At 37.8% G+C, this 15,746-nt stretch overlaps 1 protein-coding gene across 8 annotated transcripts in view; it reads left to right on the top strand.

Annotated features, from left to right (window-relative positions):
- LOC138765094 (endosome/lysosome-associated apoptosis and autophagy regulator 1-like) overlaps nucleotides 1-15,537 on the top strand; it is a 110,198-nt gene extending 94,661 nt beyond the window's left edge. For 5 of the 8 annotated variants that reach the window (XM_069941804.1, XM_069941802.1, XM_069941808.1 and 2 more), the window contains 2 exons: nucleotides 2,100-2,265; nucleotides 11,832-15,537. In XM_069941804.1, the coding sequence (XP_069797905.1) occupies nucleotides 2,100-2,265; nucleotides 11,832-11,900 (235 nt within the window). In that variant the 3' untranslated portion in view covers nucleotides 11,901-15,537. Of the gene's footprint in view, nucleotides 1-1,163; nucleotides 1,232-2,099; nucleotides 2,266-5,684; nucleotides 5,777-8,410; nucleotides 8,480-11,831 lie in introns of those variants that run through there. The other 3 variants (XR_011358472.1, XM_069941803.1, XR_011358473.1) reach the window with 3 other exon arrangements.
- Nucleotides 15,538-15,746: the final 209 nt, after the last annotated feature.

The following is a 15,746-nucleotide window of genomic DNA, read 5'->3' as shown; positions in this document are numbered from 1 at the left end:
AGTGATCCTTTATGTGAGAAATGTGAAATTTTTTGAAGCTTCTCTGATCCATATGTTTTGGGAGTTCCGAAATTTAGAGAAATTCTGGAAAGACATTTTCCAAACTTTATCAATGATTCTTAAGAGTGGTGTTACAATACTGAAGGCAATCCTTTTTTTGTGGTGTCAGAGCAGTGCATGATTAGTGTAACAAGGGGAGGTTCAAGAGCCTGGTAGCCATTGTGTGTGTGTATGGGGGGTGTACTGTTCTTGAATCTAAAGGTGCTGGTTTTCAGGCTTCTGTACCTTGTACCTGAAGGTACAAGAGTGTGAGTTGGCACCAGGTTAATGGGAATCTTTTACAGTGAAGAGATAGGGAAGTTTGTATACAGTACTTTAGAGCAGTCATTCTCAACCTTTTTTGGCTATGGACCCCTTAGGCTCCCTTCTCTGGGTGCAGTCAAGTTCAGTTGGTTTCTTCCATACTCCTCCTACTAACTACATTTTAAAAAAAAAACAATAAAAATTTTTGATAATTTCACTCCATGGCCCCCCTTAAATGTGTTGCCCCCATTGAGAATGGCTGGTTTAGAATGCTATGTCACAACAACTGAGAAATTCTGGGATAGTGGTAGCTCTCCCAAAATGGACTTTAGCTGAAACTGATATCCAGATAACCAAATGTGGGGAAAATTGAGAGGCCAAAATATGAGGAAAATACGAATGTCAGGAAACAATTGAAAAATATCGATTACAGCTTTACTATATTCAAAAGTGGTCTTAGAATGTCAGTACAAAGGGAACTGGACTGAAAAGAGATATTAAAATAAGAAAAAAAGTGGAATTGGTGATCCAACACTTCTAAACAAAATGTATTGACAGTGTTGAATGAACTAAAATAGCTCAAAATGTGCAAGAATAAATAGACAAGGGTTAAATTAAAGAGCCTCAAAGAGAAAATAAACAAAAGTGAGGATTAACTGTTGAGAAAGATAAAGATATTATAAGATGCTGAATGATGCAAAAATATGAGAAAAGGCAGATAAAGCTACAAAAGATTCCATATTATTTTGTACAATATACATGAGTGTGGAGTGAAAGACATAATGAAATGTATGCCACATATCCCATGGAATGTTTGCAACATATGGTATAGGTTTGATTTTTTTTCCCATTATACACAGCCAGAGAGGATAATAGAAGAGTTTGGGAATCTGTGAATAAGAAGAAGGGCACGATCCAATGGAAAAAAGTCTGTATCTCAATCATTGAAAGGTTTTGAACTTTTGTGAGCCTTGCCATAAATAGGAAAAGTATTTCCTCTCATTGGTAAACAAGCACTGAAAATTCTTCTTTATGAACTGAGTGAACTGAGAAATTCCTTCATACTGTGGTTTATTTGGTATAAAAAAAAAACCCAAATTCCACAGGAAGTAGCTACAGCAAAGTCATTATATTTTTAAAGAGAAGATAAATAAGTTGCGAAACCAGCATATTTTAAAGGCTGGGGAAAATGCATGATGCTGAATTACCTTTTGGTTTCTCCAGTGAACAGCTGTAAATATCCAATATCCAAGTAGCCTCCTTACAGCTTACATTTCTTAAATTAGTTCTTAATTCACAATTTAAGGCCCACATTCCACAAAACATTTGAAAATATTAATATTTACTCACAAGAAAATTCTCTGATCTGTTAATGTGTAGAGCAGTAACATTACAAGAAAGTACTGCCAAAGTCAACATGGGTTTTTTTTTTAAATCCTGAATCCTCCTAACAAAATAGATATTTGTTGAAATTATAGAGTACTGAACAATAGATGGGCTGTGGATGTCAAATACACAAAATTTAAATAATTTAGACCATTAAACGAGCATCTCAAAACAGCCCGTCTTGTACATTTGATGTCTGCAAATGCCTCTTCTAGCATGAGACACGCTTCATGAATGAAACATCACTCACTCCACTAACTTTAAGTAGTAATACCAGAAAGGTAGCATTTGGATAACAGATGTCCTTGTATTTTATGGAGGCTGTCTCAAGAGATATGTCATGCTTTTAAACGTTTACTGCAAGTTTTAAATATTGGTTAGATTCACACTTCTAATTGAACTGTTTTTAGGTTAGAGTACAAATACTCCAAGCTGATGATGAATGCCAATGCCAAAGATGGTGAATTGCCGGCAGTAGACAGCTGTGCTATAATGGAAGGGGAAGACATGGAAGATGACCTAATTTTTATGAACAAGAAATCTTTGTTTGGAAAGATAAAGTCCATTGCTGTTAAGGTAATGCAAAATATATTGTTCTTCCTGTTCATTGCCAAACACTTTATTTATTTCATTAAAAGTGAGTACAAAATAAGTGGCAAAGGAAAGAGCTTTAAAATGTATCGCATTCTGGACCTGCTCTCTGTCGATGGCATTTTTTTTAAGCAAAGATCAGTCGCTAAATGCATGGCTGTGTTTCATGTTTGCCCTTTACCCAGTGTGGAAATGGAATGTGATGTTCACATGCTGCACACGCCCATTGACATTCAGCAGTGCGCCGTGACCCATAGATGTTGTGCACCAAAGTTACTCCTGACTAAAGAGATGAAGTCTACTTTGGCAATACTTCCTTGGTGATGCCTGTGCAGCCTTTCTTCTTTGTAGTAGGTGCGGTTTTTAGGTTTTCATTTTTAGTGACAGCACCAACCAGCCCCAACCTGTTCATGATTCCAGGACTCCACTCCTCTTCTCCCCCCACCCCCCCCCCCCACCTCCCGCACCATCTCCACCTCCTCACTCGAATTATCTGTACCGCTGAATAGTCACCCACCCATTTCCATGGCAGGATCCACTTCCCTCCCCCAATAATCCTCTCTCCAAAACCACCTTCCTTTTGATCGTCTCGCACAACCTTCCTGCCTTCCCCCATTCACATTCCCGGTCCGAGTATTCTCATGGAGGGAAGTTCCTTTGAGGTTTATTCATGCAAAACCCATTATACTTGCAGCATGACTGGCCATCCTTTTTTCTTATAGAATATAGAGCATGGGCTCTTGCACATAACCAGCCCAAATTCCACACATATCAACATAATGTTACCGTGAGAGGATGGAGAATGTCACGGGGTGGAGAGTCCTGAGGGTAGGGGGGTCCCCAGAGCAGGGGGCAGCTTCCAGGGCAGGGGCGGGGTGTTGTCTAATGCGCAGAGAATGGCAAAACCACGCACAGAGAGTGGGGGCAGTCGCGCACCAGGCTGGATAAATTTGGGCCACAGGCTGTAGGACACCCACCCCTGGTTTAGAAGTTCAGCTGTCAGAACCCTGAAGGTGGATCAATGCTCTGAGGAATTCCAAGGACTTTAGTAATATCTTGTCATTTCTCATCCAAATTAAGTAAACAGCTTTTAACGTTTTGCTGGATAATGTCTTTCTTCATTATTTCATTGAAATTTCCTTTCACTGAATGGGTCTAAACCAAGATACGAGAGTATTTTAAACCTGAGTAATATTCCTCTGTACACTTGTTTCATGGGAAAAGATGATTTCAGAACCCAAATGACCACACAGAAACAAAAATAATTCCATTTAGAACAGAGCCGGGCAGGATGATGTGTCAGTGTTCGGACGGCAGGCCACACTGATGCAACCACAAATGAAATAAATAAGTGGATGGTATGGATAAATAAATAAATAGATAGGATTAATGCAATGATGCCTTTCAGGTGAGGGAAAATATCTTAAAATCTGAAAATGCACCAAAAATCACGAGTTAGTCAAAAAGGAGTAAAATTAGTGACAATAAAAACAAAATCATTAACCCCCAAAATAGGCAGCGTGAGAGGGGGACATCACAGTGGAGAGTGGGGGGGGGGGGTGGAGATGGCACAGAGAGAGGGGGTTCTCATGCTGAGAGAGGGGTGTCACACATAAATAGGGAACGACAGAGAGAGAGAGATTTATGCACCGAGGTGGGGGGGAGGAGCAGAGGTGAGGGGGGGAGGAGCCAGACACACAGACACTGGGAGCCCAACCCAGGGAGAGGAAGTGCAACTCTCTAAAAGGGAATCCAATACAGAGAGGCAGATGATTGCATGAGAGTCAAGGAGTCACACAGAGTGATGGTGTCATATACGCACACAGAAAATGTCTCACATACAGAAAGAGGAAGAGAGAGAGAGAGAATCACATAGAGATGTTGAAAAAGCATTAGAGAAAGAGGTGGTGTTACAGAGAGAGGTGGATTCTCACGGACATGGATCTCTCACAGAAGAAATGGGTCTCGTGCAGAGACAGCGGGATAATGTTACCGTGAGAGGATGGAGAATGTCACGGGGTGGAGAGTCCTGAGGGTGGGGGTTCCCCAGAGCAGGGGGCAGCTTTCAGGGCAGGGGTGGGGTGTGTCTAATGCACAGAGAATGGCAAAACCACGCACAGAGAGTGGGGGCAGTCGCGCACCAGGCTGGATAAATTTGGGCCACAGGCTGTAGGACACTCACCCCTGGTTTAGAAGTTCAGCTGTCAGAACCCTGAAGGTGGATCAATGCTCTGAGGAATTCTAAGGACTTCAGTAATATCCATGGTGATCTGCTTTGTGAGGTCAGTGTGCGCACTGAGCAGACTTTGAGTGAGTTGGAGACTCCATTTTTACATAATAAATTTTGAGAGGATGCTACTGAAACAATTGCTATAATCTGCATTTTATTCATCATTAATAAAGTGGTTTTCAATATATTTCAAAATATTGTGATTCCACAGAAGAATACACTGACAATTTTTTTCAAAAGGTTTTCTTCCTGAAACAAAATTGGGGATTATGATAGATAACATCAAGTTTGAATACAAAGATAATTTCAGATTTTCTGTCTCGCTTAGTAAGTTGGAGAAACACTAAATTAACTTTTTGTTGAATTTACCATGTTTAATCGCATGATTATGCTAATATTTTGCATTAGTTCAACTGTCCTAAAATTGATTGCCCACTGATTTTTGTTTGTACTCATCCTCTGTTGTCTCACACGTCTGTGTCTCAACATTTGTCGGCCAGCACTGATGGTCTCCAGTGGCCCTGAAACCGCTTTTCCTGTGGTCGCAATGTTGCGACATTGACGAGACACTTCTGCTGTATTGAACCTTCCTGAAGACAATAAATGCTATTGTTAAGAGCACTCACTGTGCCATTGCCTGAAGAACATATGCATCAACAACCATTCAATCAATATCTGTTTATGTGAGCTGCATTTATAGCCTGTCTGCATCTATCCTGACTAAACACACCCAGGCCTAAGACAACATTTGCATAGCACCTGCACCTAATGCTTGCCCAGGCATGTTTGGACTGACCAAAACAGCTTGATTTATGGGCAATATACCAGTAGACATAAAATATGATCAGAAATCACAAAAATGGGTTATATCTTAAAAATAAACATACGGATAAGAAAATATTATTTGTGATTTTCGTGATCAGCAGCCAAAATGCATAAAATACACCCAAAAGTGTTCAGGAAGTAAAAATCTTTGGTGTCCAGTGTAATATATTAAATTTATTGGAGTAATAGACATAAATTATTTACCCCTGTGATGTGTCTCAAGAGTTACTGTATCTTTGAATCATAAAAATTATGCAATATTTCAAACACTTAATAATGTTGTGCCTGCTCCTTTGCCAGATGTTGATGCTCATTTTTACATCAAGTCTATCTGCACTTCTGTTTTTAGCCTTCATATACCCTTGATCGTGGCATAGAAGAATGTTTTGCCCTAGGAAACAAAGTCTTTGACTGAACCTCAACTTCATTTAGATAGAAGTGGTGAGCAATAAATAATGAAAGAAACAAATAAATCAGGATAGTAAAATCAAACTGACAATTTATAGACATTGTGTGAAATAATCATGGGGCAAGGTTGCACAAGGCACTTTCTTGGGTTACATCAGTATTTGTATTTTTATGATACCTAAAAACAATAATAGAAATGCTTTAATCCAATTAATATATTTCTCTGATAGGTTGAACCGCTGTAGTACTTTAAATAAATAATTCCATTCTACCCTGTCAATGGCTTTCTCTGCATCAAAAGCAACCACCACTGTTGGAGTCTTCTTTCCTTGTACTGCATGGATTAAGTTAATGAACTTAGAGATATTGTCCATTGTTTGTCTTTTCTTAATAAATCCAGTTTCGTCAAGTTTTACTATTTTTGGTACACAGACAGCCAATCTGTTTGCTCATAGTTTTGCTGTTATCTGATTCCACCTGGATTGAATTCGCCCATCGTTATTGAATGAAGATCTACCGGGACCAATGCCTGAAGTGGGCGCACAAAATCAGTGAACCGGTGCGGACTTGAAAGGCCAACATGGCCTGTTTCCGCTCCATAAATAGTTATATGGTTATGTAACAGGATTATTATTTTATCTTCCTACCTTATGGATATCCTGATTTTTAAAAAAAATTCATTTACATGATAGGTTGCACTTGTATCAACCTTTAAAGAAAAATTCTTCACGAAGGAGAAATGCTTTTTGCTGTTCATTTTTGTTTTGGAGGGGTGTACAGTGCTGACAAGGCCATTATTCACTGTCTAACCCTAACTGAGGAGATATAGTGAGTTAACGTCTTCAACCTCTCTAATATTGTGGCTGTTAAGTTTGCAACTGAATACTTTGCTGGGCTATTTCAGAGGTCAATTAAGGGACAGAATCTCAAGTCAAGACACATAGAGGATAAAATGGATTTTATTGTTGCGTCAAAGAGATCTCAACAGTGTTGTTGAAATTGTTAGGGAATGTTTTGAAAGATGGTGAATGATGTGGGAGGATTTTTAGAAAATAACATGAGTGTCTGTAGGCTTTTCAAGCTAAGATAAAATGGGAAGAAAACAAAGTTCTTAGAATCCCAGGGTCAGAGAACCAAAAGGATAAAGATCACAAAATTAGCATGCACTTGGTCCATGGTGGAGTTTGTCAATAAGAGCTACATTTTTAAATTAGCTCCATTGGGGATGTATACTCTTGGACAAAACCATGACAGACCAATAACCTCATGGAAATCAACAGTTTGCTCAGTAGATTGTTTATTGTATATGTGGATATTAGTAATGGGTAGTGCAAAGAACTCTTTGTAAACCCTTTTGTTATACAAATGTCTTCTTTGGCTTGGCTTCACGGACAAAGATTTATGGAGGGGGTAAATGTCCACGTCAGCTGCAGGCTCGTTTGTGGCTGACAAGTCCGATGCGGGACAGGCAGACACAGTTGCAGCGGTTGCAGGGGAAAATTGATTGGTTGGGGTTGGGTGTTGGGTTTTTCCTCCTTTGTCTTTTGTCAGTGAGGTGGGCTCTGCGGTCTTCTTCAAAGGAGGTTGCTGCCCGCCAAACTGTGAGGCGCCAAGATGCACGGTTTGAGGCGATATCAGCCCACTGGCGGTGGTCAATGTGGCAGGCACCAAGAGATTTCTTTAGGCAGTCCTTGTACCTCTTCTTTGGTGCACCTCTGTCACGGTGGCCAGTGGAGAGCTCGCCATAGAACACGATCTTGGGAAGGCGATGGTCCTCCATTCTGGAGACGTGACCCACCCAGCGCAGCTGGATCTTCAGCAGCGTGGACTCGATGCTGTCGGCCTTTGCCATCTCGAGTACTTCGACGTTAGGGATGAAGGCGCTCCAATGAATGTTGAGGATGGAGCGGAGAAACGCTGGTGGAAGCGTTCTAGGAGCCATAGGTGATGTTTGTAATAACTGCACACTGTTTTGACATATTTAAGATGGGATATACTTTGATTAAAGGTAGTTCAGAGAAGTTTAACCAGGTTGATTGATGGAATAGAAGGATTGGCAATGATGGAATAGTTTATACCTATATTCATGAGACTCTCAAGAATTGGGGGTTGATCTTATGGAAACAACAGATCACGGTAAGATTGATATGGAATGTATGTTTTCCGACATGTGAGAATATGGAACAAGAGGTCTTGGTTCCAAAATAAGGATGTTGCGTCTTGTGACAAAGTAAAAAGGAAAATCTTCTCTCAGGGGGGTCATGAGTCTTCAGAATTCTCTACCCAAGACAACTGTGGAGGTTGAATCATTGGATATATTCAAGTATGAGATGTACTATTTGTTAATGTATAAAGGAGTCTAAGTTTATGGGAAGTAATCAGGAGTGTGGAACTGAAACTGAATTCAAAGTGAATGGTGTAGTAGGCTTGACAAATCATAAAACCCACTCCTGCTGCTTCTACTTAAGTGGTTCTGTACTATTCTTCAATAGTACCTGTTCAAAAAAAAATGTTTAACTATTTTCTATACTTGGAGATGAAATTATTTTTGCCTGGTTCTTTTACTGAAAAACGTCTATTGTCTGTTCATTTTAGGCTCTTATGTTAATTTTCTAAATTGTCATTCACCTCTCTTTCATACACAATTTCCCTTGTTTTACTCCCCAGCCCACCACCATCCATGGAGAATTTTAAATTAACATCAGATAATGCTGAACAATTGCAGATATCACTGATGTAAGGATACAAGCTCTGCGAACTCAAAATTATCCAATTTACAAGCATTGTTCACTCATACACTCTGAATAAACATTGTAATTTAGTAAGAAATTATGTAATTACAAAGAGCTTTCATTTAAAAAAAAATAGATTTAATGTCGGCTTGCATCAGTAGTGGCAGCTTTATCTCTGAATTAAGAGGAAGTGGTTGCAGTGGTGTTCCAGAAAGTTTCAATTCAGGTCATGTAGTATCTGTGAAAAGAGAAACAATGATCTATTTTGGCTTGAAACCCTTTGTAAAAACTCAGTGAGAATACAAGCAAGTTTTCAATAGTAGAGAATGTAATGGGTAGAAAAGGAGATTGTCTCTGAGAGTGAAACATTGAAAGTCTCTAGACGCTGTGATTGTAGTGAAAACACACCTGAAATGCTGGGAGGAACTCTGCCGATCTTTTCCATGTCCATAGGAGACAAAGATATATTGCTAAAGTTTCAGGCCTGAGCCCTTCTTCAAGAAGTTACAGACTTCTATTATGAAGGGTGGAGCTCATTCCTCAGTTTCATCAATGGGATGATATATTGAACTAATCCATATCTAACATTTATAGTGTACGTCATACTGTCTTGGCACAGATTTGACCAATTTTGTTCATCATTGTTTATATATAAAATCTTCCAATATTCTCACTCTTATTTTATCAATTTCTATTTTAATCCAGCTGGCTTTTCCCCCTCATCAAAGAAAGCTGCCTTATAGCAATTTTTAAAAAATTTTGAAGCTGTAGACTTCCTAATTCAAGCTTCCAAGTCAATTTATACAAAGAAACTTTCAACATCTTATCCTTCCAATGAAAATTTATCGTATTTATTTAATTCTTGAAAAAACTTTTGTGATATTATTGGTAGAGTTTGAAATAAATATTGTACTCCAGGAAATAAATTCATTTCAATACAATTAATCCTACCTAATAATGTTATTGGCAGTATCTTCCAGCTTGGTGCCTTTTATGGAACCTTTGTCTTTCATTCATATTTGGTTTCTTTTTTTTATTTAATGTTAATTTGGATTATGTTGTAATTTATATTGTCTATAGGTATGGTTTAAAGGAGATAAATTGTGGCAGGTTTTTATTAGTGTAGTTCACAAACAAACACTTCAAAACAGATCTCATTAAACAAGCCACACAGGCCGACTCCAAGATCCTTTGAAAAAGCTTTGGAGACTTCACTAATAGATTGTTGTTTTGGAAAGCAGCACATGAAAGAACTTTGAGGATTAGGTTGGGAGCCACAGGCTATCTGAGTGTAGTTTGCTGTTCTAAGAGGGTCATGTGGTTTTGCAAGCAGAGAGGGAGTCAAATGGGCTTTTCTCTGAGAGAGAAAGAGAGAGATTGAGAATTCAGTTCTACAGTGCGAGAGTTCCGCAGCAGCAGCCGGGACTGGAACAGGACAAGCTGGCAAGTTTGTGGAAAACCCCATTTGGAAGACAGGTTCTGAATTCTTAGTTCAGCCTGGTCAAAGTCCTTGTGGTCCATAAAAGAGGAGAGGACTGGCTGCCGAATTAAGAAATAAGAGAAAAACAAAGGAACTCTTTGGTGACCTGAAAGAAAGAGGTTATCATCTGGAAAACCCTGATGGGGTAAGCCACTAATGTGGCTGATTAGAAGAAATCAGTTTGTGTCCAGCGACCAACAAATCTCTCTCTGAAAACCATCATGATCCTTCCTGAGTGGTAACCATTTACCTTTCAAGTGCCAAAGCTTGGTAAACTTCATAAATGTTAAATTCTGTGCACAGTATAAGAATTGTCTGAAACCAGTGAACTTGGAGGAGTGAGAAGCGAGATTGGACTGTGAATCGAAGAACTTTTCTGAACTTACACCCACATTACATACACGCGCTTAGATTTAGAAGGGGGTTAAGTTAACCTAGTAATAGGTTAAAGTGTGATCCTGTTTTCATGTTTAAAGATAATTAAGAGCAACTTTTGTTTAAGTAACCATTGGTCTTGGTGAATATTTATTGCTGCTGGGTTTTGGGGTCCTCTGGGCTCGTAACAAAATACACAGAACAGGTGAGGGATCTCATAAAAATGAGAAGTAAAAGGGGAAGCATAAAACTGTGAGGTGAGGAGTTAATAATCAACAAAAGCTGCACCCAATAGAGAATGATTTTAGTTATTTAACACAACAGCATGAGGATTTAATTCACTGAAGCTCTCAATGATCTATTTAAAATAACAGATGTGTTTTGGAAAGTGTCAGTGAAGACATTAACTCTGAAGAAGTTTGCATTATTATGAATGTTCTCCAGGTTATTTTTGATTATGTCAAGGTGTTTCTTCATCCTGCGGTAAACAAATTTTAAAGACATTAATCCAAATGTTCTTTCATAATAATTACTTTCAGTTAAAATATTTGCATTGGTTGAGATGGCCTTAAGGGAAACACGAAAGTTTGCAGATGCTGTGATTGTAGTAAAAACACAGAAATGCTGGAGGATCTCAGCATGTCTTGCAGCATCCATCGGAGGTAAAGGTATTTAACTAACATTTCTGGCCTGAGCCCCCTGCAAGGTACTTTGAAGAAAGGCTCAGGCCCAAAACATAGGTTATATATCTTCGTACCTTGAAGAAATGCTCACACGGGAAGATCAGTTATTGATCTTTACCTCCTAGGTTGCTGTGAGATCTACTGAGGTCTTCCGGCATTTATGTGTTTTTAAACTCAAGTTTATTTAAACTCCTTTTCCCCAAATAAATAGATTGTTTTCTGGCAGCACCTGTTGAACAGTCAAGTTCCTATAAGTCTTTTTCCTCTCTCCACTTTAAGCAATCCTTATGCAAAAAAGTTCTCTGTGATTGGTAAGGGATTATTTAAAGTGGTATGTGAGTGGAAAGAAAAAGTTTGAAAACCACTGTTTTAATCGTACCTGATTGACTTGTTATGTGCATGGTTTCTTAACTCCAAAGGAAATGCTCTAATGACATTTTTTCTCAAGCAAAATATTTCAGTAGCAATTGGGTCTAGAGCAGTGGTTCTCAACCTTCCCTTCCCAATCCCTTACTCATCACAGAGCACTTATGACATAGGGGTTGCTGCAGCTGGGATGTGAGTTTAGGTGGGGGGGGGGGCGCATTTGAAAACCACTGGTTTATATATAGCTGTGTGTTTTACTCGTTTAGCAGTACATAGTGTTTTGCCTTTATGGAGTGAAATTTTTACAAATAGCAGAAAGATGTGGTTTGTACATTCATTGCTTTTGTGAATCGGGGTTGCAGATTGGTATTCATCAAATCTTGCATGATATCCTAAATTCCAGGGCCTTCAGCTCAATTTCAAATTTAACATTTCTCTTTTTGTAATTTCAGAGAACACCAGATGGTTTTGATTGTGTTCCACTGAAATCTTCCTCTGGATCGGCAGTCATGGAAATGTAACATGAGCTTTCACGTGCCCTGATTAGTTGATGCGCTCAATGAAGTGACCTTTATTAAGATGCATTTAAACTACGAATACTTGGTTTAAAAAAAAAAGTTGAAGCATTAGAAAGTTAAATATAAATGAAAAAATATTTTGTATGAATGACATAAACATTTATTCATGATGGCCTTATGACGGTATCATTTATGTATTACAAAGATTTTTAAAAGATTAATTTATATTCAATTCTTTAAAGTGGCTGGAGATTAATGACGATTATAGTTACTTACTATAGGACCACTTGCCAAATTTTGTTTTTCCATTTAAATGTGAATTAAGCAGGACCTGTTATTAAATGATGAAACTAAAAGAATCGTTAACTTCAAGACATCATTAGTCCACATTGAAATCCAAAAAAATTGCAGTGAATTGGAAGCAACACGTCAAATATAATTATTTAATCTGATTAAAATTTTAATTAGGTTAGTTGCTTGGAGTTGTTATTTCTCTTTCTTGGTCCTTGGCACATCTTCTTGTGAACCACCTCAATGCACCTTTTATATGCCCTCCAATCCATCTATTCTAAATTGCATCTTCTGTATCAATTACTGGACAACATTTGAAACCAAACCCCCAAATCACCAAGAAAGCTGTGCACCTGCCTTGAAGCTAAAATATCCAAGCAGAATAGTTGTTTTTGCCAAATATATTTGACTTCAATGGTGATGGTTAACTATTTTGATGACCTAATTGGCAGTTTGGCTAATAGTAATACATTAATAGTTTTTAAAAAAAAACCTCATAAAAGACTTTGTCTACATTTAAACCACAGAGTTGTCAACACATAATCTTTTTGCTGTCAGCAAAACCCTGGGGTTTCAGAAAAGAAGTCAATTTAAATTATTTCATGCTCACATTGAGCAACATGGATGAACCCTTCAGTGCTACAGAGCAAATTTTAGCAGCATGAATTCAACAGGAACAAATTTCCATAACAACTTTAACATAACAAAATGCCTCAAGGGACTTCTCACGAGTAACATCAGATGATATTTGACTAAACTACATGTGATCATATTAGGGCGTGACAAAAAGCTTGATCAATGAGGTACTTTTTAAAAAAAAAGTTCTGTCTTAAGCAGGTGGATTGGTCGTGAGATTTAGTCTTTGGTGATTGAGCGTGTGGCCACCAAACAGAAACTTTTATTTAAAAGAAAGCACAACCCCTACAAAGATCTGAAGTCGCTTCATGATTGATCATGAGGAAAGACCTTGGCCCTGAGTGGGGCAGCTTTTCCCAAGCCAGTTCTTGCATGCAAACAAGTGAATTCTTTTTATTTAAATAAACAAAGGAACTCAATTGAGATGATGATGGCTCTATATTAGTGAACTTTAATGAACATGCACTAATTATACATCGGAAGGTGTAATTTTTGCCTTCTCCTCCAAAGATTTTAACCAAAATTCAGAGAGAGATCCATGATTTTGCTGCCCAGTTAAAAAATAATTTGTAATATTATGTTTAAGATATTGCACTGTGTGCTTTTCCAATTTCCATATTTTCCTTTCGCATTTCAACAATGATTGGGTTTATACTTCATGTTCATTTTGGGCTCAATGTGTGCAAACGCAGGAAATGTTATAGAAATTGTAAATGGTAGCCAGCATAGTCCTATTTGATGATTCAAAGACATTTATTTCAACGGCCTTTTCAATTCTGTGCATGTGCTATTTTTCTGGGTCTAAGTATTTTTCACGAGAGTTGATTTTAAATCAAAATGTGTTTCTTGCATTAAACTTGATCTTGGATGATCCAGTGAATTCAGACATTTTTATTCAGCTTCTAGAATTGCTGCAGGGAAATTTTAAAATTAGCAGTTTGCTCATCGCTTGATGTAATGTCTTGGGCCTCCCATTCTGATCCCACTGGCATTTGTGTTCTGCTCCTGCAGGCATTTGTGTTAATCAAGATGAGGTTGTGTTGATTACTACCTGCATGTGAATTTCTAATGTGACTGCAGTCATGTTGGATACAGTTCAAATCTGCCCGTGGCATTTCTGCGACAAAAACAAATCCAATCCAAATTCTTTATTGTGGCCTGATGGAATTGGTGCATCAGCTCCTTCCAATCAAGAATAGGTAAGGTTTTGTTTTGGGTAGCAGAGATTGCAATTGAACTATTTTAGCAAGAACACTAAGGATCTGTAAGTCAGCATAATTTTAGTCATGAATTATTATCCCTCCTTGGCAGTAATCAACCACTCCCTCTCAATAAGTCATGAAAACGTCTATACTCTTGGATATGAGTTTGGAATATCTGCACATTCAGCAGGTGTACAATTATGTGCCTGACACAGAAAACCTTTCCTTTGCTTACACTTTACCTTGCCACTCTTGAAAGGATCACATCATTAATATGTTACTTTAAAAGACCATTCCTTCATTGTTGGAGGACCAATGGCATCACTCCAGATCAATACTCAGGGCAGGAGTTTTGAATTAGAATAATTTGTGTTCAAATTGCACTTTCTTACTTTGTCGATGTTTGTTTCATTTCTGGCCTATATCTTGGATAATTTTCCCTCGGCTAGTTAGTGTCCTCTTGTAATAGACGCTGCGCAAAAGGACAGGAAGCTAGTCTTATGACAAATGTAGCCCAAGTTTGAAAATGTTCAAAATGGGTAAACTTTCCTCACTTTTTTTGCTGTCCTCTGGAACACTTTTCGCCCACAATGATGGAACTGAAGTCAGGAACTGATGATGAGCTTGGATATAAATATTGAGGCCAGCATTCAGTGTTTTTTTTTTAATCTTAATCAGTGCTTTGGGTACTATTTTGTTCTTTCGAAGTGCTTACTATTTATTAAGTCACCCATTCTAAATGTATTTGATTTCAGTAATTAGAACGATTGTTTGTTCCAGATCAATCTCGAGTGTGCATTTGACAGTAGAGATAAATAAATTATTTTAAATGGCTAAATACTGTGAAATGCCCTTGAACTGAGGGAAATCCAAAGACCCGAGAGTGAAGCTGTCCTTTATGGACGACCGCCAATATGTTACCACTGAATCTCAAAGTGTATTATGTAAAAATAGTGAAACTAAAATTTATTTTTAAACAACATTGTAATCTGTCAGGAAATTTTAGTGATCTAACTATTATTGAATCTGTTCAAATGTTTTGGAAATTTATGTGACAGATTTATAACATTTTAAATCTGTTAACAACACCATGCCAAGTTCTAATAAACTAGACATGATTAGGCTGGAAATAATATTTGATAGCAGCCCTCAATGTATGTACATGTGACCATGAATCAATATGGAGAACAAAAACTGCTTTATTTCAAATTGACCTTTTCAGAGGTTTTCAATTTTGACATACTTGTCTGCTGTATTTGTTGTATCGCATTATATTTTCTGTTATTTAATCCTGTGTAAATATTAAAGTTTGTCAACTTTGCTGCTTTACACCAATAGTCTCTTCCTTAATTGTTTTAATCTAAATTATAGAAAGGAAGTGAAGGTGTGGCTTTGAAACTTTTTCAGTTTGCTTTCCCCTAATTTGACTATTGGACCTGTACAAGATAATTTCATTTTGAATATGAGGCTCTCAATCTTTTGAATAAACCTTTAGTTCACACTCAGTAAAATGCTCTGTATATTATTTTTTAATGAAATGTTCTTGTACTTCCTGGTCTTGTGTGTTCTGAACATTGTGATGTCTCTAAAATGTGCCTCCTGAATACTAATCACAGTAAAGATCGTGTATATAGATCTATAACATAGTTACTGTAATTGTGACTGCCTTTCCTCAGTGACTTTGTGTTGGTAATTGCTTGTCTTCCATTCTATATCTAAT

The sequence above is a fragment of the Narcine bancroftii genome, chromosome 5 (genome assembly GCF_036971445.1).
Source record: "Narcine bancroftii isolate sNarBan1 chromosome 5, sNarBan1.hap1, whole genome shotgun sequence".
NCBI classification, from domain to species: Eukaryota; Metazoa; Chordata; class Chondrichthyes; order Torpediniformes; family Narcinidae; genus Narcine; species Narcine bancroftii.
Note: the sequence above shows the minus strand (reverse complement) of the source record. Positions and strands in the feature narration are given on the sequence as shown.